Source organism: Cervus canadensis, chromosome 1 (assembly GCF_019320065.1).
Source record: "Cervus canadensis isolate Bull #8, Minnesota chromosome 1, ASM1932006v1, whole genome shotgun sequence".
Lineage (NCBI taxonomy): Eukaryota > Metazoa > Chordata > Mammalia > Artiodactyla > Cervidae > Cervus > Cervus canadensis.
The window spans coordinates 21,486,177-21,510,216 of NC_057386.1; the positions used below are offsets into that span (position 1 = coordinate 21,486,177).

Here is a 24,040-nt window from a genome sequence, read left to right on the forward strand (position 1 = left end):
TGCTGAAATCATTATCCATATCGAAAAAACGAAATTTGATTACATACCATAGAATACACAAAAATTATTCCAAACTACCAAAGCCTTAACCATGAAAGGCAAAATGTTTCGAGTATGTTACCAGAAGATACTTTTATGACCTCGCAGAGTTAATCACTTCCTTAAGTTAGATAAAATAATCACAATCCAAAAATGAAGAGTGATGTGTGCATGTGTGTGCTTAGCCACTCAGTCATGTCCAACTCTTAATTCAACCTATCTAAAAATAAGATGATAATGAGTTAATATCCAGAATATAAAACAAACTCCTACAACTTCACCAAAAAAAAAAAACCCAACATGATATTTTAAGTGGGCAAAGGACTTAAATAGACATTTCTCCAGAGAAAATATGCAATTGGCCAACAAGGACATGAATAGCTGCCCAACATCACTAATCATTAGGGAAATGCAAGTCAAAACTACAATGAGATACCACGTGATATGGTGACTGTCAAAAAAAAGGAAATAACAAATGTTTGTGATGATGTGAAGAAATCAAAATCCTTGTGCACTATGTATGGGAATATAAGATAGTGCAGCCACTATGGAAAATAGTACAGTATTTCTTCAAAAAATTAAAAATAAAATTTCCATATGATCTAATAATTCTACTTTGGGGTATGTTCCCATGAAAAGGGTACACAAGGACTGGAACAGATATTTATACATCCGTGTTCATAGTTGCATTATACATTATTTAAAATAACTAAAAAGTGGATGCAACCCAAGTGGCCACTGACTGATGAATGGATAAACAAAATACATGCAATGGAACATTATTCAGCCTTAAAAAGAGAGGAAAATCTGATACATGCTGCCACATGGATGAACTCTGAAGACATTTTGCTAAGTGAAACAAGCCAGTCACAAAAGGACAAATAGTGTATGATTCTACTTATCACAAGTGTCAGAAGAATGACTGGCACATAGTAGGTTCTAAATGAATGAAAGAATTAACCCATATTTTCACAACAGCCTCACATAATAAATATTCATGGAAATTTTGTCCATAAGCCAATTTCCAGATTTTTTTCCCCAAATTGCCATAATATTTAGAGTTTTCAATAAATATGTGGGAATCCACATCCAGGAAGAAGCTTACTGATGACTTTCACCTAAGCGAAACCACCACGAAGTAGAAACAGGTGAAATAATTCTTTCCAGGTTTTTGCTTCAAATTTTGCAAGGTCAGGAAATAAGTTAATGTCCTTCCAAACTCCCACAACCCATAACAGCAATTAGGGGTGTGTTCCTAATTACCAAAATGGATGTGAGAAGACAACTCTACCCAGACATAAGTACGTGTCAACAAAACACCCTGCATGTCAGCCAAAATGGAAATTAACTTCCCACCAGAAACAGTAGCAAGGGTTGAGGAGGAAAGACGGTGGTTGAAGATCCAAGCTGGGGAAATAATGATTGCTGTCCTGTCCTCTATTTATGTGGAAAGAACTGTAAAAACAGAAGCAGTAAAAGTCTCAGAAACATCAAAATCTACCTTGGCCTAACAGCCCAAAACCATGACACCAGATTTTTATTCGGTGGTGGACTGGTGAGTTTTTATCTTCTAAGGAGGGAAGTGAGGAATGACTCACTCACAATTTAAAAATGTAATAAGGAACCAGAAATTGCTCCACCCAGACCCATTTCTCAGATAACCACCAACCTGCGGGCAACTGCCCTCCTACAGAAATGAGCCGGGCAAAGTTAGATACTAATTAGGAAAATTCATCCAATTAAGCTAACTTGCTGAGGCTGGCAAGCAGTGTTTGACTCTCTGTAGGCAGAATTTCATCCAGAACACACTTGAGCATTGTCTATAAAAAGGACGAGAGAAGAGCTGGGATGGGCAGTCACTCCATTCCAGCTTTCATAAACACAGCTCTGCAACACACCTGTCCTGACATCATGTCTCTTCGACTTCCCAGTGGATCCAGGAGGGCCAGTCCCCGTCCCACCACCAGCTCTCTCAGGCTCTCTGGTGGGGGAGCCAGCTTTGGGGCTGGAAATGCTTGCAGCATGCCTGGAATTGGAAGCAGTTTCTCGTGTGCCTTTGGGGGCAGCTCGTCAGGAGGAAATGCCTTGGGGAGCAATGCCTGTGCTGGCTTTACTGTGAATGAGGGGGGCCTCCTTTCTGGCAATGAGAAGGTGACCATGCAGAATCTCAATGACCGCCTCGCATCCTACCTGGAGAATGTTCGCGCCCTGGAGGAGGCCAATGCTGACCTGGAGCAGAAGATCAAGGGCTGGTATGAGAAATTTGGGCCCGGTTCTTGCCGTGGTCTTGATCACGACTATAGTAGATATTTCCCAATAATCGAGGATCTTAAAAACCAGGTAAGAAATTACACTTCACCATCATTTTTATGCACTTTTATTTCCAAATGTTCTTTGTCTTTCTTCACTGAATACTAAAAACATTTCTCATTCCTACTTGTGACTTCTTAAAGGGAATTTCAATTTAGCACTGGAAATAAGCACTAAATAGATTCAGTAGTTATGATGAAAATGTCACTATCTATCTAGTAACTATATTAACTTGGATTATTTCCATTTCCTAATCTTAAACACACACACACTTTTTGGTTTTTATCAGTTATGATAAATTGCCTCTAAAAAGTCAAACTCCCTGCTTCCAGATCATTGCTTCTACCACCAGCAATGCCAATGCTGTTCTGCAGATCGATAATGCCAGGCTGACCGCTGATGATTTCAGACTCAAGTAAGTAGACTTACAGAGTGAAAAAAAAAATTCACAAGGTCAATGAGAAGCATTCCATTAAATTTATTTTTTGATCCCTCATTAAATATTACCAACTCTGGTCCTAACACTGTAAAATACTTGGACTTAAACAGAATGTTATTATTTTTTTACTCTTTGGCTACAAAATATAAAGTATGAACTGCTATCAAAGCAGTGTGCAAAACCCTAGTTCTTTTTCTGCCAAGAAAGTATCTCAAAATAATTACGATACAACATATTTTGAAAATGTCTCTCGTGGCCAAATGTGTCACTTTATTTTCTTAAACTTTTTATTTTGTATTGGGTTATAGCCGATTAACAGTGCTGTGATAGTTTCGGGTGAATAGCAAAGGGACTCAGCCATACATATACATGTATCCATTCTCCCCCAAACTCCCCTCCCATCTAGGCCAAATGTGTCACTCTAAAATTCCAGAATTCTAGCATTTGATTACTGATCAGTGACTAATTCCCCAACCATGAAATTAACTGGAAAATCATTAACCCTCTTTAAGGTACGAAAATGAGCTGGCTCTTCATCAGAGCGTAGAGAGTGATGTCAATGGGCTTCGCAGAGTTCTGGATGAAATCACCCTCTGCAGAACAGACTTGGAGATTCAGTATGAAACCCTGAGTGAAGAGCTGACTTACCTCAAAAAGAACCATAAAGAGGTAAGAGCTGACTGCCATCCCTCTGCAGACACTATCCATTTAACAGGAGATAATGGACTTGACTTCTTAAGTAAGAAATTGGCACTAAAGATCCGTGATCAGACAAACATGAGGCCTGAGTGGTTCATAGCAGTGGTGAAGTATTAGTCCAGATTCACCTCTGATCTCACATCAAATTTCCCATGGCAGGGAGGGGGAAAGAATCTTCTTTTCCATACCAAACATACCAATCAGGGTTCCAAGAGCAATGTTTCAGCTAGGCAATTATGGCTAAGTTAAAACAGCATACTTAGGAGATTACATCTAATTAGATAAAATAAATATACTCTAAGGATATCTTAAGGAAACCAGAGCTAGATTTCTATAAAACAGTGGCAGATTTAAAACACTTAAACATTTACTTCGTATACACTTCAGCATATGTTCTTAATGTATAATCTTAATATATATGATAGATATAAACTTAATGTATATAAAAATAATGAGACTGAAGCTAAACATATAAAAATGTACACTTCCAAATAAATATCCAAAGTGGTCATCATTGGAAGTTAGATTAAAAAATCAGATCATACAGCCATGACTCTGGAGACATTTTGGGGAAGGCTTTCAGAACCACTGTTTTCTGAGAAATCTTTATTCTTTGAAATTGAATTTCTTTTAAAATAGTCAAAAAAGTTCTAAGAGTCATGCCAAACCTCAAAGCAGGAGATCAAGCTAAGAATGCAATTTGATTAGCCGTGAGGCTGTCTTGAAACAATACCTACTTAAAGAACATTAATATGAACATACAGGTTCAGGAATGTTTATAGTCCATGGTAGCTACGTGATAATCTTTTTTTTTAATCTTTGGGTGTACAACTCAGCATGTGGGATCTCAGTCCCCCAACCACAGATGGAACCCGTGCCCCCTGCAGTGGAAGCTCAGTCTCAACCACTGGACCACCAGGGAAGTCCCTATAACAGATTTTTGATGAATTGAATAAATTGATTTTTTAAATGATTCACTCACAGACAGACCCACATGCATCTTTTTTATATATTTCTGCTTGAACTGAGAAAGTTTTCACTAAATCCTCAGAAGTAAAAACCCCACCTGGAGAAAGAGAAGGTATACAGATCACCGGGAAAAAAGAAAGCCTCATTATTGTCATTAGGTCCAATTCAGGGCTCTGGACATGGGCAGGCAGGAGGGTTTCTGCAGTAGAGACCTAGGCTGATCCCTGCTGTTGCAATGTATACAGTCTTAGCAGTGATGTCTGCTATCCACAACCTTAGAACTGAGTGCATCCCAACAGCCCACACCTCGGATGGGATAATAAGTAGACTTTGGCTGCAAAACTGATTCCAGCTTCTGTGATGATGACAATGATCATAATAACTAGCATTTGTTTTAGCATTTAAACACCAGATAGTATTACTAGGTCTTATCATTAATAATTCTTTCCCATCGTTCAACCACCCAGAGAAGGATATTTTTTATTCTTATTTTATCTGAAAATCGAGACTAAAAAGTCAAGGATTTTCCCAGGTTCGCTTAACCACTATAGAGTAGAACCGGAGTTCATGCAGAGATCTGTCTGACACCCAAGTCCATCATGACACTAGTCCCTGTGCAAGCTTAACAGCTTAACTGACAGCTAGGATTCTTTAGAGGAGTAGGTTCTCCCTTTATTAATTGCAAGTAAGCAAGTATGTTTAAATTATAAATATACATATGTAACAAATATTTGTTTATAATTATTCAGAATTCTTTAGACTTAGCCCCTGGATCATGTTCCTACTGTCTGAGGTCAGGAGAGAGCTGATCAGAGAACACTTCAAAGCTGGTCTCTTAAGTAAAATGCAGACCAGTGCATCAAGGTGGAGACATTTCAGCCATAAATAAATAGAATAAGAGATAAGGATAACTCATTTTAAATATCTTAGGGACTTTCATTTGGGAAAGGAAGAAAGACTCTTTTTCTGTGCAGCAGAACTAAAATCGATGAATTGGAGTTTTAGGAGCAGGAATTAAATTGACCAGAAGGAAGAGCTTTGGAGCAATTAAAACTTTATGAGAATAAAACACATTACTTCATGAGACAGGAAATACGAAATGTAGAGGTAGCTGCACAGCCTGGGAGGTGGACCCAGAGAAACTCTAAGAACCCTACCAAATCTAAGCCTCTAGACTTTTTACGACGTCCCTACACAGCTAAGCTGATTGCTCTTCCATCTCCAGGAAATGCAGGTTCTGCAGTGCGCGGCCGGAGGCAACGTGAACGTGGAGATGAACGCAGCGCCCGGCGTGGACCTCACGGTTCTGCTGAACAACATGCGGGCCGAGTACGAAGCCCTGGCCGAGCAGAACCGCAGGGACGCTGAGGCTTGGTTTAACGAAAAGGTGAGCCTTAACCGGAAAATACCCCCTCTACCTTTGAACGCTGTTCACAAAACTAAGATGTGCTCCCTCCTTTACACCTTGACAGAGCGCTTCCCTGCAACAGCAGATCACGGAGGATGTGGGAGCCACCACCTCAGCTAGGAATGAGCTGACAGAGATGAAGCGCAACCTCCAAACACTGGAAATTGAACTTCAGTCTCTCCTAGCCACGGTATGAAAAGGCTGATCTCTTACCATCTCCTAGGTTATCTTTTTTATTCTTTTTTTTAATTGATGTATAGTTGATTTACAATGCTGTGTTAGTTTGAGGTATAGAGCAAAGTGATTCAGATATACACATAGACTTTAGCTGCAAAATTGATTCCAACTTCTATGATGATATAATGATCATAATAACTAACATTTAACATGTGAACATTAAAAAAAAAATGTGAACATTACATATATATATCTTTTTCTGATTCTTTTTCATTATAGCTTATTACAAGCTTATTACAAGATATTGAATATAGTTCCCAGGAGGACCTTATTGTTATCTATTTCATATAAAGTAGTGTATATCTGTTAAGCCCAAGATCCTAATTTATCTCTTTCTCCCCTTCCCCCTTTGGTAACCATAAATTTGTTTTCTATGTCTGTGAGTCTGTTTCTGTTTTGTAAATAAGTTCACTTGCATCACTTTTTAGGTTCTACATATAAGTAATATATATTTGTCTTTCTCTGACTTACTTCATGTATATGATAATTTCTAGTTGCATCCATGTTGCTGCAAATGGCATTCTTTCATTCTCTTTTTTTTTTTTATATTCTCAACTGAATGTCCCTGTTTTTTTTCTTTTCTTTTTTTCATTTATTTTTATTAGTTGGAGGCTAATTACTTTACAATATTGTAGTGGGTTTTGTCATACATTGACATCAGTCAGCCGTGGACTTACATGTATTCCCCATCCCAATCCCGCCTCCCACCTCCCTCTCTACCCAATCCCTCTGGGTCTTCCCAGTGCACCAGGCCCGAGCACTGGTTTCATTTATGGCTGAGTAGTATTCCATTGTGTAAATACACACCACATTTTCTTAATCCATTCATCTCTTGATGGGTCCTTGGGTTCCTTCCATGTCTTGGCTACTGTAAATAGTATTGCTATGAACATTGGTGTGCATGTATTTTTTCAAGTTAATATTTTCTCTGGATATATGCCCAGGAATGGGATTGCTGGATCATACAATAACTCTATTTTTAGTTTTTTAAGGAACCTCCATACTTTTTTTCCATGGTGGCTATACTAATTTACATTCCCACCAATGGTGTAGGAGAGTTCCTTTTTCTTCACACGTTCTCCAGTTCATTATTTGTAGACTTTATGAGGATGCCATTCTGACTGGTACAAGCAGCTACTTCATTGTAGTTTTGATTTGCATTTCTCTAATAATTAGTGATGTTGAGCATCTTTTCATATGCCTGTTGGCCATCTGTATTTATTCTTTAGAAAAATGTTTACATGGGTCTTCTGTCCTTTTTTTGATTGGGTTTTTTGTTTTATATTGAGCTGTAGGAGCTGTTTGTATATTTTGGAAATTAAGCTCCTACGTTACCATTTTAAATGTGTGCCAGTTGATGTTAAAAGCCTTAACTGTGTTGAGAATATATCCATATATCCAAAAAATATATATTTTTATGTAGTTAACTTAGAACATAAGAAAAGAATGGTATTTTATGTAACAGCTGAAGCAGCATCACCGATATCTTTTGGCTTATTCTACCAAAAAAGAAAAATTTGCTGATTTTTAAGAGTGTCAGAGAGTGTCTTCTTAACTATGTGTCAATGTGAAATCTAAAACAATTACAGGGAGAGGGAACAAAAGGAAAAGGTCATCTATCAAAGCAAATGTCTGCATATCTGTATATCCATCCCAGATTCTTTACTGTTTTCCAACAGAAACACTCCCTGGAGTGCTCCTTGACGGAAACGGAAGGCAACTACTGTGCTCAGCTGGCCCAGATCCAGGCTCAGATCGGGGCCCTGGAGGAGCAGCTGCACCAGGTCAGGACCGAGACCGAGGGCCAGAAACTGGAGTATGAGCAGCTCCTGGACATCAAGGTCCACCTGGAAAAAGAAATCGAGACCTACTGTCTCCTCATTGGTGGAGATGATGGGTAAGTGGAATTCTTTACAGGGAAAATGCAATATACCAAAATCTGCTTGAAACTTAGATACCCGGAAAGTGAACATAAATTGAAATGACCAAATTTATGAGCATAAATGCTAAATATTAAGCGTGATACACTACTGCCAAGATACAAATTAGCCACATCTTACAAAATCAAGGTGCCACAAGCCCTGTATTTAAGGTGAGAAGATTTTAAAAACCACATCTTGTTGCTAAAGCAAAGTAGCTTCAACTGTGTGACCCACTGAAACTCTTCTCACCGAACAGCTAAAGAAAAACAAGAGTTAAAAAAAAGAGGGGGACTTCCCTGGCAGTCCAGTGTCAAGACTATGCTTCCACTTCAGGGGGTGCAGGTTCAATCTCTGGTCAGGATACTATTAATAAGAGAACAAAAAAGGAAAACAAGAGTGAATCTAGAGTTAAAGGATTTCTTTCTAAGTCACTCTCCTGTGTGACATTTTCAACAATTTGTGTCCACAGGGCTTGCAAGTCTGGAGGTTACAAGTCTAAAGACTATGGAGCTGGAAATGTGGGAAACCAAATGAAAGGTAATTAAAATGGAATTCTGATTTTCTGCTATTCTACTTCCTTTTCAATGCACGGCTTGACTGTTTTCATATTTCCAGACCTCAGTAAGTACAGATGTAATAAAGAACTGTAGTGGATACCAGTGTGTGCTAGATGTCTAACTTTAGCGATGTGTGCTAATTTTAAACAAAGTGTTTTGTCATCACATTTTTAGTTAGCCAAGAAATCGAAATTCCCCAAAAATGAGTCTGAGTATTTGTGCTTCCTGCATAGTCATTTCTATATAAAAATTCTATTATTCCTTTAATTAATATAACTTCTTATTATTTTTCCACTTTTTTACTGTAGTAAAATACACAGAACATAAAATTTACTATCTTAACCATACTAAGTGTATAGTTCAGTGGCATTAAGTACATTCATAATCTTGTGTAGCCATCATTACTGTCTATCTCTTTTCATCTTGTAAAATTGAAACTCTTTTCCTGTTTAAAAAAAAAAACTCCCCTTTTCCTCCTCCTCCCTCCAGTTTCTTCAACTACCATTCTACTTTCTCTTGCTATGAATTTGACTACTCTAGGTACCTCATATAAGTGGAATCATACCATATTTGTCTTTTTGTGATTGATTTATTTCTCTTAGCATAATATCCTCAAGACTCATCCACATTTTAGCTATTGTGATTTTATTCATCTTGTTTCAACTCTCTAAAAATTTCCTTTGAAATTTTGAATTTTAGATCCAGTCAAAGCCATTGTGGTTAAGAAAGTCCTTGAGGAGGTAGACCAGCGCAGCAAAATACTTACCACCAGGCTCCACTCCCTGGAAGAGAAATCTCAAAGCAATTAATCTGATATGCAAGAGACAGCATATGCCAAAAACTCTCTGAGAAGAGATGGCATAATATTTCTGTCTGGGAAAATAAGCAAGTCTTAAAAAAAAAGGTCTGTCCTCTTATCTTCCTGTTACTGAAATATAATCTCTGTCTGGGCAATCAGTAGCATTATCAGTAGTATCTTCCCATTTATCTGGAAGAACATCACACATAAATATGATGACTCATTTGATTACCCCACAGAAAATGTTGTCAGTTCTTTTTAGTCAATAAACCTTCTTCCTTTAGCAAGTTATCACTGGTGGTGTTGTCTTATCTTTAAAATGTTCATGTATGTGGTACAGATGTACGAACATCTAACAGCTCTTGATCTACATGAAAACTTTAAAAAATAATTAAGATTTCTCCCTGGATTTTCATGAGGCTTTCCCAATAACTAAATATGAGATAAACTCAAAAGGAATAAAAATCCTTCCACTGAACCCCCAATCTGCCATCCTTTGACATATAGCAAGTCTATTCCTTTTCACAGTAGTCCATTTCAGGTTCATCTATAAAACAATAACAGTACTTCTCTCAAGTGGTTATTGTAAAGATTAAACAAATAAATTATCATAAAGTACACTTAAGGGTAAGCACTCAATAAATGTTAGCTCATTTTTTAATACTCAATATTTATAGTGATTAATTTTCAGATCTCATTTACCTTTTGAATAAATATTTAAACACTATTTCAAATGTAAAGGAGGTTAATTAAAAGTTCTGGCTTAGAATTTAAGTTTTTTTAATGGAGAACTTCATTTGTATTACAAAGTACACTTGATATTTGTAACTCTCTTGATCAACATCTCCAAGAAAGGGAAATAAATTAGATAAACTGAAAACATAATTTCCTCAGATCAAATATTACCCCTAGACATTCAGCTGACTCTTAATACCCTATAGATACCCATGTTGTGATCCATTCATGAAAATCTGATTTCAAGATCCATCTGAAAGTATTACGCAGATAATAATATTATTATTAAGCAGGTAATAAGCACTAGAGTTATCCTTGAATTATTTTTATTGTAGTTATTTCTCCACTGATCTCCAGTAGCATATTGGTAGATCAGTGGAGAAATAACTCCAGAAAGAATGAAGGGATGGAGCCAAAGCAAAAACAACACCCAGTTGTGAATGGGACTGCTGATGGAAGCAGGGTTCGATGCTGTAAAGAGCAATATTGCATAGGAACCTGGAATCCATGAATCAGGATCAGTTAGGTCCATGAATCAAGGCAAATTGGAAGTGGTCAAACAGGAGATGACAAGAGTGAACATCGACATTCTAGGAATCAGTGAACTAAGATGGACTGGAATGGGTGAATTTAACTCAGATGACCATTATATCTACTACTGTGGGCAGGAATCCCTTAGAAGAAATGGAGTAGCCATCACAGTCAACAAAAGAGTCCAAAATGCAGTACTTGGATACAATCTCAAAAATGACAGAATGATCTCTGTTCATTTCCGAGGCAAACCATTCAATATCAGGGTAATCCAAATCTATACCCCGACCAGTAATGCTGAAGAAGCTGAAGTTGAACGGTTCTATGAAGACCTACAAGACCTTCTAGAACTAACACCCAAAAAAGATGTCCTTTTCATTATAGGGGACTGGAATGTAAAAGTAGGAAGTCAAGAAACACCTGGAGTAACAGACAAATTTGGCCTTGGAGCACAGAATGAAGCAGGGCAAAGGCTAATAGAGTTTTGCCAAGAGAACACAATAGTCATAGCAAACACCCTCTCCCAACAACACAAGAGAAGACTCTACACATGGATATCACCAGATGGTCAACACCGAAATCTGATTGATTATATTCTTTGCAACCAAAGATGGAGAAGCTCTATACAGTCAGCAAAAACAAGACCAGGAGCTGACTGTGGATCAGATCATGAACTCCTTATTGCCAAATTCAGACTGAAATTGAGGAAAGTAGGGAAAACCACTAGACCATTCAGGTATGACCTAAATCAAATCCTTTATGACTATACAGTGGAAGTAAGAAATAGATTTAAAGGACTAGATCTGATAAACAGAGTACCTGATGAACTACAGATGGAGGTATGTGACATTGTACGGGAGACAGGAATCAAGACCATCCCCATGGAAAAGAAATACAAAAAAGCAAAATGGCTGTCTGAGGAGGCCTTACAAATAGCTGTGAAAAGAAGGGAAGTGAAAAGCAAAGGAGAAAAGGAAAGATATACCCATTTGAATGCAGAGTTCAAAGAACAGCAAGGAGAGATAAGAAAGCCTTCCTCAGTGATCAATGCAAAGAAATAGAGGAAAACAATAGAATGGGAAAGACTAGAGATCTCTTCAAGAAAACTAGAGATACCAAGGGAACATTTCATGCAAAGATGGGCTCCATAAAGGACAGAAATGGTAGGGATCTAACAGAAGCAGAAGATATTAACAAGAGGTGGCAAGAATACACAGAAGAACTGTACAAAAAAGATCTTCATGACCCAGATAATCACGATGGTGTGATCACTCACCTAGAGCCAGACATCCTGGAATGTGAAGTCAAGTGGGCCATAGGAATCATCACTATGAACAAAGCTAGTAGAGGTGATGAAATTCCAGTTGAGCTATTTCAAATCCTGAAAGATGATGCTGTGAAAGTGCTGCACTCAATACGCCAGCAAATTTGGAAAACTCAGCAGTAGCCACAGGACTGGAAAAGGTCAGTTTTCATTCCAATCCCAAAGATAGGCAATGCCAAAGAATGCTCAAACTACCGCACAATTGCACTCATCTCACACGCTAGTAAAGTAATGCTTAAAATTCTCCAAGCCAGGCTTCAGCAATATGTAAACTGTGAACTTCCAGATGTTCAAGCTGGTTTTAGAAAAGGCAGAGGAACCAGAGATCAAATTGCCAACATCCAATGGATCATCAAAAAAGCAAGAGAGTTCCAGAAAAATATCTATTTCTGCTTTATTGACTATGCCAAAGCCTTCAACTGTGTGAATCACAATAAACTGTGGAAAATTCTGAAAGAGATGGGAATACCAGACCACCTGACCTGCCTCTTGAGAAACCTGTATGCAGGTCAGGAAGCAACAGTTAAAACTGGACATGGACCAACAGACTGGTTCCAAATAGGAAAAGGAGTACATCAAGGCTGTATATTGTCACCCTGCTTATTTAACTTATATGCAGAGTACATCATGAGAAATGCTGGGCTGGAAGAAGCACAAATTGGAATCAAGATTGCTGGGAGAAATATCAATAACCTCAGATATGCAGATGACACCACCCTTATGGCAGAAAGTGAAGAAGAACTAAAGAGCCTCTTGATGAAAGTAAAGGAGGAGAGTGAAAAAGTTTGCTTAAAGCTCAACATTCAGAAAATTAAAGATCACAGCATCTGGTCCCATCACTTCATGGGAAATAGACAAGGAAACAGTGGAAACAGTGGCTGACTTTATTTTTCTGGACTCCAAAATCACTGCAGATGGTGACTGCAGCCATGAAATTAGAAGACGCTTACTCCTTGGAAGGAAAGTTAATGACCAACCTAGATAGAATATTAAAAAGCAGAGACATTACTTTGCCAACAAAGGTCCGTCTAGTCAAGGCTATGGTTTTTCCAGTGGTCATGTATGGATGTGAGAGTTGGACTATAAAGAAAGCTGAGCACCGAAGAATTGATGCTTTTGAACTGTGGTGTTGGAGAAGACTCTTGAGAGTCCCTTGGACTGCAAGGAGATCCAACCAGTCCATCCTAAAGGAGATCAGTCCTGGGTATTCATTGGAAGGACTGAACTGAAGCCGAAACTCCAATACTTTGGCCACCTGATGTGAAGAGCTGACTCATTGGAAAAGACCCTGATGCTGGGAAAGATTGAGGGCAGGAGGAGAAGGGGATGACAGAGGATGAGATGGTTGGATGGCATGACTGACTCAACGGACATGAGTTTGTGCAAGCTCTGGGAGTTGGTGATGGACAGGGAAGACTGGCATGCTGCAGGCAATGGGGTCACAAAGAATCAGACACAACTGAGCAACTGATTCAAACTAACTGATCAAACTAAGGGAAAATAAATTCTCTCATTTATTTGTTGGAGAAGGAAAGCACTGAAGCCTGGTTAAGGGATCAGGAAGCCCTGAACTGCCTGGATTCAAAATAATTTCTACCTCTTTCTAGCTGTGTGTCTTTGTGAAAAGTATCTAACTGTTCTGTTGCTCAATGTCATTACCTGTAAAACTGAGATAAAAATGAAACTATCTAGTTCAGAGGGTTGTGGTGAGGAGTCAGTATCCAGTCCATGTACTTTGAAAAGTGCCTGGTTCATATTAATCTCTCAATAAATGTATCTGTATCAAAAGGTACAAACTGCTAGTTATCAAATAAATAAGTACTAGGGATATAATGTACAGTGATAAACATAATTAACACCACTCTATGTGATATCTGAAAGTCATTAAGAAAATAAATCCTAAGAACTCTCTTCAGAAAAAATTATTTTTTTAAATTCCTATATCCATGGGGTCACAAAGAGTTGCATATGACTTAGCCACTGAACAATAACAAATTCCATATAAAAAAGATCTACATGAGATGAATGAATGTCCACTAAACTTCTTACGATAATCATTTCATGATGTATATAAGTCAAATCCTTATGCTGTACACCTTAAATTTATACAGTGCTATCTGTCAATTACACCTCAATAAAACTGGAAGAGGAAATAAAAATTTTTTTTTAAAAAGTAAATGTAGGGAACTTCCCTGTTGGTCCAGTAGTTAAGACTCCATGCTCCCAGTATAGGAGGCCTGAATTTGATCCCTGGTAAGGGAACTAAAGGGCTTCCCTGGTGGCTCAGAGGTTAAAGTGTCTGTCTGGAATTCGGGAGACCCCGGTTCGATCCCTAAGCTGGGAAGATCCCCTGGAGAAGGAAATGGCAACCCACTCCAGTACTCTTGCCTGGAGAATCCCATGGAGGGAGGAGCCTGGTAGGCTACAGTCCATGGGGTTGCAAAGAGTCGGATACAACTGAGCAACTTCACATAAGGGAACTAGATCACACAAGCTACAACTAAAGGATCCCACATGCAACAACTGAAGATTCCTTCATGCCGAAACTAAGGCCCAGCATAGCCAAATAAATGAATAAATAAAAGTGAAATATTTTAAAAATAAATTAAATGTAGCTATATAATGATGAAATTAGAGAACTTCAAAGACATAGAGCTTAGAGGTTATAGAGTCCCTGTCAAGCTTCCCTAAAGAGGATTCAGGCCCCAAAAGGATGAAGTGGCTGGTTTAGAGTCATCCTTGGTTCTCAGAACAAGAGCAATAATCATATTAATCCCTTTAAAGGTGAATACTAACTCTCTCTACTTTATGATAATGCTCAGGAACTGAACTGAAAAAATCAGCCAACTAAAACAGAAGCATTTAGGAGAAAAAAAAAAAATGACCTAATTCCAACCAATGTGTTGCCAAAATGGCAAGACTACAAAGAGAACAGAGAAAAAGGCACAGCTCCTGATCCTATTCCTTGTGATACTCATGCCTGCAGGAGTGCGGGGCTCAGCAAGGCCAAGGTGTTCCTGCTCAGGAGGGAAGTACTACCTGGCAAGGCAATTAACATGCTTGAACTAGTCTCAAAGGCAGGATGTAGCTGAAAGCTCTCCAGAAAGGGAAGAGGGATGTAACTGCTGTGGTTCATCAGAGCCTTTTACCTACTTAATGTAAAAAGGAGTATAGTTATATACGGTACTGAGAGAACATGGATTTTAATTTTTTAATTATCAAGATTACAATTTGCATCTTAAAAATTGCTTTACCACATCTACCTGTCACATACACATACAAACATACACACACAAAGAAGTTCTTTCTTTTTGCAAAGAAGTAAACTAATACAAAATATAAAATATCCTGTGATAATTTTTAAATTGCTCTGAAGGGGCAGAATTTAAGAAGGAAATACTGAATTTTCTGTGTAAGGAACCCTAAAAACTAAAAGATCTATGCGCTTCACTGGTAAATTTTCTCTCTTCAGGTGTGACACCTCTCAGCCAAAGAATCTCTCCCAGATAAGTGGGAGGCCAGGGACGGCCTCGGGTGACAATCTGGAGGAGAGGGTGTCAGCCATATGCTTACTTAGATGTAATGAGACAATTGTTGGGCAGAGTCAAAAGACCCAGGTTTCTAATTTTGGTTCTTACATGGACAAATTATATTACATAAAGGAAAACATAACTTTTGAGCTTCAGGTTCCTTCTCTGTAAAATTTCCTGACCACTTCTCACAAAGCTCATAAGCATTTACTCTGCGTGTGTGCTCAGTTGTATCCAACTCTGTGCAACCCCATGGACTGCAGCCCATGGCTCCTCTGTCCATGGAATTTTCTAGGCAAGAATACTGGAGTGGGTTGCCATTTCCTTCTCCAGGGGATCTTCCCAACCCAGGGATCTCCTGTGTCCCCTGCATTGGCAGGTAGATTTTTTACCACTGTGCCACCTGGGAAGCCCATTCATAAGCGTTTGCTTATACACCAATATGTAGCCTCAGTTCAGTTCAGTTCAGTCGCTCAGTCGTGTCCGACTCTATGACCCCATGGACCGCAGCATGCCAGGCTTCCCTGTCCATCACCAATTCCCAAAACTTACCCAAACTCATGTCCATTGAGTCCTGGGGATGCCATCCAACCATCTCACCCTCCGTTCTCCCCTTCTCCTCCCGCCTTCAATCTTTCCCAGCTTCAGTGTCTTTTCAAATGAGTCAGTTCTTTGCATCAAGTGGCCAAAGTATTGGAGTTTCAGCTTCAGCATGAGTCCTTCCAATGAATATTCAGGACTGATTTCCTTTAAGATGGACTGGCTGGATACATAGGCTGGTAGGGTTGAAACCTGCAAAAGTGATATAGAAATGCAAGCATGAATAGCAGAAGAGATTAGACAAGAAAAATGATTTCTTATTTAAAGGGGAAAGAAGTCTTGAATCTGAGGAATCATTAGAACAAACTTGAAAAATGACTCCATGCCAATTAAGGATAGTGGTGTAGGTGTAAGTATAGGTTTCCATGGCGATAAACACCAGTGAAGGTAGTGTCATGATGCAATGACTGGGATCCACAGCAGTGGGCTTTTCCCAGGTGACAGACATACCATCTGGAACCTCAGTTATCAGAATACAGTATAAACAGGCTGCTGATCTGAAAATCAAAATCAACAGAGATTTGGTCCAAGCAGATATTACAGCAAATATTCAGTAACTGAAGAATTAATGAGTTAAGTAAGAAACCTACACTCCTCAACCTCTTTCTTAAAAATAACGCATTGCAACATATACATAGCTAGCCTTCTATTTTTCAGGTCACTGCTGCTAGTGATCAAAATTCCAGAACTATTTTTAAATGGGCAAGGACATAAGGGTTATTAATTACCTCGATTTGTCATTAAAAACAAAAAGCAGTCTTCTGTTCAAAAGGGGGTTGTATTCCAAGAGTTGTTTATAAATATTTCTAGGTAACAAACATATTTCACACTTACTATTTGTCACATATTATTCCTAGTCCTTTAGGAATATAATTTGTTTAATCCTTATGATAACTCTATGAAGTAGGAACTGGTGTCTTCATTTTACAGATGAAGAAACACCAAGGCACAGAGATGTTAAGTAATTTTCTCAACATCACACAGCTGGTAAACAGCCTGATAATGACTGGAGAGCTGGAAGTGCAAAAATGTGGTTCCAGGATTCTTTAAGTGCCATGCCAATGCTGACCTTTGGGAACTTGAATATATTTTCTTAGAACAAAGTTATTGTTGTTTTTGTTGTTCAGTCACTAAATTGTGTCCAACTTTTGTGACCCCATGGACTGCAGGCCTCTCCATCCCTCACTATCTCCCAGAGTTTGCCCAAGTTCATATTCATTGAACATGTTATAAATGAACAATGTTGTACATAGTTACAAAATTCCATGCTGGCTTATTTTACCACATGTAGCTGAGCTGAAATTCTGTAGATCTGTTGATGTACTATCCCTGGTTCCCATTACAGTGTCAGTCAGAGCAAGCACTCAATAAATGTTTCTTGAGTTTAATACACAAAGGACACCCCACTATGGACATAAGCACTCTGGAAGGACTTGGAGCATCCAACAGCAGGAACATAGGTGTCCTCCTTCCCAGCCTCGCCCACATCAGTCCCAACAGTTTGAGAGTGGAAAGGAATTTGGACTAATGGGCCAATGGAGGTAGAACAAGTCTTTGGCAGTTGACAGATGGGGGTCTTGGTTTTAACAGCAGCTCAAAATTTCAGCAGCAAAACTAAGGAGAGAATCTGGGTTTTTACTGCTGAGTAGGAGGATACGATTGCAAGTCTGTGACAGAAGGTGGTGTGAAACATTGTGTGGAATGGCAAGCTGAGTTGATAGGACCAAGCTACAGGGAAACTGGGTCTCTAACTAGGGCAGCTGTTTGTAAGCAAGGGAAGATGATAAATAAACCATTGGCAACCAAGAGTGTACAGCTAGGTCAACCACCGAGATGGTAAATAAACTCTATTGTTACTTGGTTTTTTAAAATAAGCAAGTTATTTTTCTGACACTTTCTCAACATTGTGAAAATTACATGAGAGAAGATTTGATGGGAGCATATAAAAAGGAACAAAAATTTTATGCACATTCTTCAAAATTAGGGACTGTGACTTTCCAAGATCTGAGTGCTTTTTGCAAGATGCTCAATTAATAATTGATAAAAATTGACATATTACTGTGTATAAAGTATAAACTAATAATATAATAATAGAGTGATAAATAATAAAGTAGAATAATACTAAAACAAGATTAATAGAATAAAATTATAGAATTATAAATAGAAAAGAGGTAACAGAATAAACAGAATAATCAATAAATATAACAAGTGAATAATAAATAATACAGTAATAAGTAAACAGAATCACAACTGAATAGAGTAATAGGTGAATGGTAAATGAATGAAGCAATAGAACCAGCTATTAACTATTACATTCAACATAAATGATGAAATGAATTTGAAATAATCATACGACCTTGTGAGCAATTAAGAAAGCTGGCATTAATTACCATATGTAAAATAGGCAGGTAGTGGGAGTGGCTGCACAATGCAGGGAGCTCAAGCTGGTGCTCTGTGACAACCTAGAGGGGTGGGATGGGCGGAGGTGGGAGGGAAGTTCAAGAGGGAGGGAATATATGTATACTTATGGCTGATACACATGTTATATGGCAGAAACCAACACAACATTGTAAAGCAATTATCTTCCAATTAAAAATAAATTAAGGGCTTCCCTGGTGGCTCAGAGAATCTTCCTGCCAATGCAAGAGACACGAGTTTGATCCCTGGGCCAGGAAGATCCCACATGCCGTAGAGCAACTAAGCCCATGAGTCACAGCTACTGAGCCTGTGCTCTAGGGCCTGGGGCCCGCAACTACTGAAGCCCGAGCATTCTAGAGCTTGTGCTCCACAAGAGACGCCATCTCAATGAGCAGCCCTCCCAGCTCAACTAGACAGGAGCCCCTGCTCGCCACAACTAGAGAAAAAAGTCTGCACACAGCAATGAAGATCCAAGACAGCCAAAAATATTTTAAATAAAGAACTAAACAAGGTATGTTTAATTGATTAATTTTGAAAAAGAAAGCAGGTATTAGACTTACCCTTTCCCCAAAATAAATTATTCTGAAGCTATCAAAATTCCCAAATTTAATTTTGAAAATCTTATGGTATAGCAGGAAGACATGATTCCAGTTTATTCAAACAGGCATTTTGGTCCAACTTCCTCTTTGCACACAACAGCAAAATCTACAAAGCAATATAATGGAGAATATTCTTTATCCTATGAATAAATAAGCAAATTAAAATGCAGATGCCTTGGAGCTTTATTTAGGCAATACCATTAACTACATTGAGATCTTAAATCATCACTCTGAGTTTTGAATTTTTTTATTTTAAAAGAAATAAATTAATCTAAATTATTATGCATGCTTCATCCTTTTCTAAGTGGTAAAGAATTATTCAAAACGTGCCTGTCTAGTCTTATCTCTAGACTAGACAGCAGAAAATGCATATAATTTAATAGAAAATATTTTAGAAATAGTCTTATTTGAAGCAATTTTTAAGCAGTTTCCAAAAGCACTGGTATCAAAGTTAAGGTTTATCTACAGAACAAAATGGAGGTCAAATGCCCAGTTGATGTCTTGAAAACTTTGACGAGTGCTGGCCTATGAAAATCAAATTGAAGAAAGAGACTTACCACAAAATAGAATCATGCCTCATGCTTGTCTACCTCACCTTCAAAACAATAATTTTCTTCAAGATTCATTTTATTAATAGCAAAACCAACCACAGAAAATAGAAGTACAGTTTTAATTTAGTTTAAAAATCTTTTAAACCTTAATAGAATATGGTAGAAATCCATCCCAACACCAACGGGAATTCATGCAGCTAGTGAGCCAAGTGACTCCAAATTTTGGCTATGCAATTTAATCTTGTCCCGGCTGCAGTTTGGCGCCACCTTCTGGCAGTTGTCTTCTATGTCTAAAATCAAGAGAGAATTCTGGGACCCGCTAACTTCAAGAAAGTAGGCCATGGGTATTTTCATTGCATTATATATGTCTGTTCAAGGACTGATGGCCCCAGTATAGAAATTCATGAATGTATATCTATGAGTTAACCATACCAATCAGAAACGGGTACATGATATACATAAGCAATTCATGAAGTATGAATGGCCAACCAGCTTTAAAAAAGTGACCAAGGGCCAACATCTATAGTAAACCAAGAAAGGCATTAAAACAGGTCCAGTTTGTTTAATGATTAAACTCATGGTGTAGGGAAAAGGCACTAATACATCACTGGGTGGACTGTAAATTGGCAAAAAACTTCATAAGAACATCTCAGCACCAGATATTTAAGAAAATAATATATCCTAAAGGGCCAACAGCTCTATTTCTAGAAATTTATTCTTAAACAATCAGTTATTTATTATATGTCTATTCCTCCTAGCAGTGTTTTATCACAGTGAAAAATTAGACATAATAAAATATCTGACAATGAAGAATCAACAGACCATCAAAAGTCCATAAGAGGAGAGTCATGCAGCCATTAAGGATATTCAGGTTCATGGACTGACCTGAAAAGATGTCAGTCATCAATTAAACAAAAAGCAGAGTTTCAACACAGAAAATACGCTATCATTTACCTTTAAAAGAAAAAGAATTGTACACAAATTATATACGTGCCCATTAAAAAATGGAAACAATATACCTATAAGTGTTAACAGTGATTATTCACTGGTAGTGAAAATATGGGTGATGTTTATTCCTGCTACAAGTTTATATATATTTTCTAATTTTTTCTGTGATAAATATCGGTAAATTTTTGAATCTTCCAAGAAAAATCATCTGTTTGTTTAAATGTTTTTACAATGAATATGTTCCTATTTTTAATCTTTAAGGAAAAATAAAAGAGTAGTCAAGTGGTAAGTAATGTCATAGAAACTTTAAGAACAATGAAGAAAGAAGTCGTGGGGAGGAGAAGCTGGTAAATTAGGAGCTGGTGACTGGAGTAAGAAAACGTTCTAGAAGAGGCAGTGTTTGAATGGTGGTGAAATGTGGACACACGGAAAGAAGAGAACCGGGCATGGTTTGGGTCCTCGGCTGGCTCCAGGACGAATCATACAAAGTGCTTCTAGAAACACCCAATCACCTACCATGAAGACGTGATAGGTCAGTGTCCAAACATCACCCATTTACCCTTTCTAGAAGTATCAGGGACTTCCCTGGCAGTGGTTAAGACTTCGCCTTCCATTGCAGAGGGCCTGGGTTCCATCCCTGGCCAGAGTACTAAGCTTCCACCTGCCTCACAGCCAAAAAATCAAAACATAAAACAGAAGCAGTGCTGTGACAAACTAAATAAAGACTTTTAAAGAAGAAATATCAATACGTGTGTCTACTCTGCACCGAGAAGGGCAATGGCAGGCCCTGGACTTGCTGTTGAACGCCACTGTGGGAAGAACGCTAGGCTTACCCCCACGCACTCTTCAACCTCAGATTCCCAGACACCAGGTTTCTCTGCCTCCTTCCAGGGCACAGGGATCAGAGGAGAACTATTGCTTGCTGGGACCTGTTTCTCATTCATCTAGCCAAGCCCCACATTAGAGCTAAGTCTCGTTCATTTTCTCCCTTCCTGAAAAGATCTGGCTTCTTAATCAGTATTCCCACCTGTTCCCTTCATGCAATAGTAACCATATAGACTGGCCCCCAGGTTCAACCCTCCCAAGCCTGGCCCAGATCTACAACCTCCCAATTCATACTTGCCCTGTCCTGTGAACCCTTCCCATCTGAGGCCACAGCTCTGCAATGGTTTCCCAACAGCCGTGTTCCCCTAGGGTCAGCCCTGTGCCTCTTCTCTCACAAGCAAAAAACAATTTGGCTAAGTACTAGGAAGATTTCCAAGTGTTCCATTAACTTGTACATGGCATTCTCTTATTATTTTCACCTTTCCTGTACCCACAGTTATGTCTCCTCTCCCATTCCTAATTCTGTACTTCTTAATCTCTCTCTCTTTTCCTAAATCAGAACCACAAAGATGTCATCTATTTTAATGGTCTCTTTAAAGAATCAGTTTCTGAGCATCTGTATGTATTTGTTATTTTCTATCTCGATGTCAGCTCTTCTTGTTATTCATCTATTTTTCATCTATTTTATTTTGTTGTTCTTTTAAAAAAAATTTTTGTAGAGACATCCCTGGCGGTCCAGTGGTTAAGACTTTGCTCCCCAGTGCAGGGGGCGCATGTTCGATCCCTGGTCGGGGAGCTAAGAACCCACATGCCTGGCGGCCAAAAACCAAAACATGAAACGGAAACAGTATTGCAACAAATTCAATAAAGACTTTAAAAGTGGTCCACATCAAAAAAAAAATCTAAAAAAAATTTTGTAGTAAGGTTCTTCATTGTTAGTCTCTCTTTAATAATGCAGCTATTTGAGGTTATGAATTTTCCTCTACAATTTTAGCTATAACTCAAAAGTCCAGGTCTGGAGTTTTCTTCATTACTTTCTAGTTGGTTCGTAATATGGGGTTTGATTTTCTTTGGTCCAGGAGTTTAGGAGAATGTGTCTGAGTTTACAAATTAAGGTTGTTCCAGTTGTCTTTTTATTGCTGAATTCTAATTGTGTCAAATAAAAACAAATCTGGACTTAGATAAGGATGATTTTCCTTAGAAAGACTCTTGCAGTAGGAGGATTGCTCTGATGTCAGAAATATACAAGCATGTCAAAATCATGCAGAAAAGAGTTTTTTTTTAATAGACTAAAATAGGAGGCAGGCAGAGATACACAGAATCTTTGGAGAGGAAGCAGGGCAAGCAAGGAGAAAAGACCTCTGGGATCTGACAGGAAAAGAGTCTGCTTCTCCTGAGGTCAGCTGATTCCAAGGAGCAATTATAAGGGGGGCATTCCACTTTTTTTGTACTTGCTCAAGCTTGAGGGCACATGTGCCACAGCTAGAGAGTCCATGCACATGATGCAAAGATCTCACAACTAATGCAGCCAGATAAATAAATTCTTTTTTAAAAAGCCATGAGGTTAGGGCCTGAGAGCCCTTAGCAAAGGTGACTGTGACCATTTTGGGGAAGGATGGCCACATGGGGTCACTTTATAGCTCAGAAGGTTGAGTCCCCAACTTTCTGGAGACTCAAGAAAAGTGACCTGCTCAAAAAAAAAAAAAAAAAAAGCCAGAAGAAGCTGAGGGGTCAACCTCAGAGAGACACAGAGGAGACTGCCCAGCAAACTGACTTAGTAATGGCGAGAGACATGGGAGCCTGGGTCATGCCACTCACGTTACCATCTGGGTTATAGCTGTCTGTGAGTCCTCTAAATAGATGCTGTCTACCTTGTATGAAGGAAGATCCAAAAGGACCTTTCAAGCAAAAACAGTCCAACTCTGTGCTTAGTTCAGTTCAGTTCAGTTCAGTCACTCACTCATGTCCAACTTCTTGCGACCCCATGGACTGCAGCACACCAGGCTTCCCTGTCCATCACCAACTCCTGGAGCTTACTCAAACTCAGGTCCATTGAGTGAGTGATGCCATCCAACTATCTCATCCTCTGCTGTCCCCTTCTCCTCCCACCTTCAGTCATTCCCAGCATCAGGGTCTTTTCCAATGAGTCAGTTCTTCAAATCAGGTGACTAAAGTATTGGAGTTTCAGCTTCAGTTCAGTCCTTCAAAGGAATACCCAGGATTGATTTCCTTTAGGATGGACTGATTTGATCTCCTTGCAGTCCAAGGGACTCTCAAGAGTCTTCTCCAACACCACAGTTCAAAAGCATCAATTCTTCGGCACTCAGCTTTCTTTATAGTCCAACTCTCACATCCATACATGACTATTGGAAAAACCATAGCCTTGACTAGATGGACCTTTGTTGGCAAAGTAATGTCTCTGCTTTTTAATATGCTATCTAGGTTGATCATAACTTTTCTTCCAAGGAGCAAGCATCTTTTAATTTCATGGCTGCAGTCACCATCTGCAGTGATTTTAGAGCCCAAAAAATAAAGTCAGCCACTGTTTCCACTGTTTCCCCATCTATTTCCCATGAAGTGATGGGACCAGAGACCATAAT

General features: G+C 38.7%; 1 protein-coding gene and 1 long non-coding RNA gene across 2 annotated transcripts in view; one reads left to right on the forward strand and one right to left on the reverse strand.

Annotated features, from left to right (window-relative positions):
- The first annotated feature begins 1,873 nt into the window (after positions 1 to 1,873).
- KRT25 (keratin 25) lies at positions 1,874 to 9,670 on the forward strand. Its single transcript, XM_043469746.1, has 8 exons — positions 1,874 to 2,379; positions 2,682 to 2,764; positions 3,301 to 3,457; positions 5,682 to 5,843; positions 5,929 to 6,054; positions 7,781 to 7,998; positions 8,493 to 8,560; positions 9,280 to 9,670. The coding sequence occupies exons 1-8, from the start codon at positions 1,888 to 1,890 to the stop codon at positions 9,387 to 9,389; spliced, it is 1,416 nt and encodes a 471-aa protein (XP_043325681.1). The 5' UTR covers positions 1,874 to 1,887; the 3' UTR covers positions 9,390 to 9,670.
- Positions 9,671 to 16,162: 6,492 nt separating this feature from the next.
- LOC122442250 overlaps positions 16,163 to 24,040 on the reverse strand; it is a 29,460-nt gene continuing 21,582 nt past the window's right edge. The window contains exons 5-6 of the long non-coding RNA XR_006269597.1: positions 19,078 to 19,222; positions 16,163 to 16,291 (exon numbers count right to left, since the gene is read on the reverse strand). This is a non-coding gene — a long non-coding RNA (uncharacterized LOC122442250). The remainder of the gene's footprint in view (positions 16,292 to 19,077; positions 19,223 to 24,040) is intronic.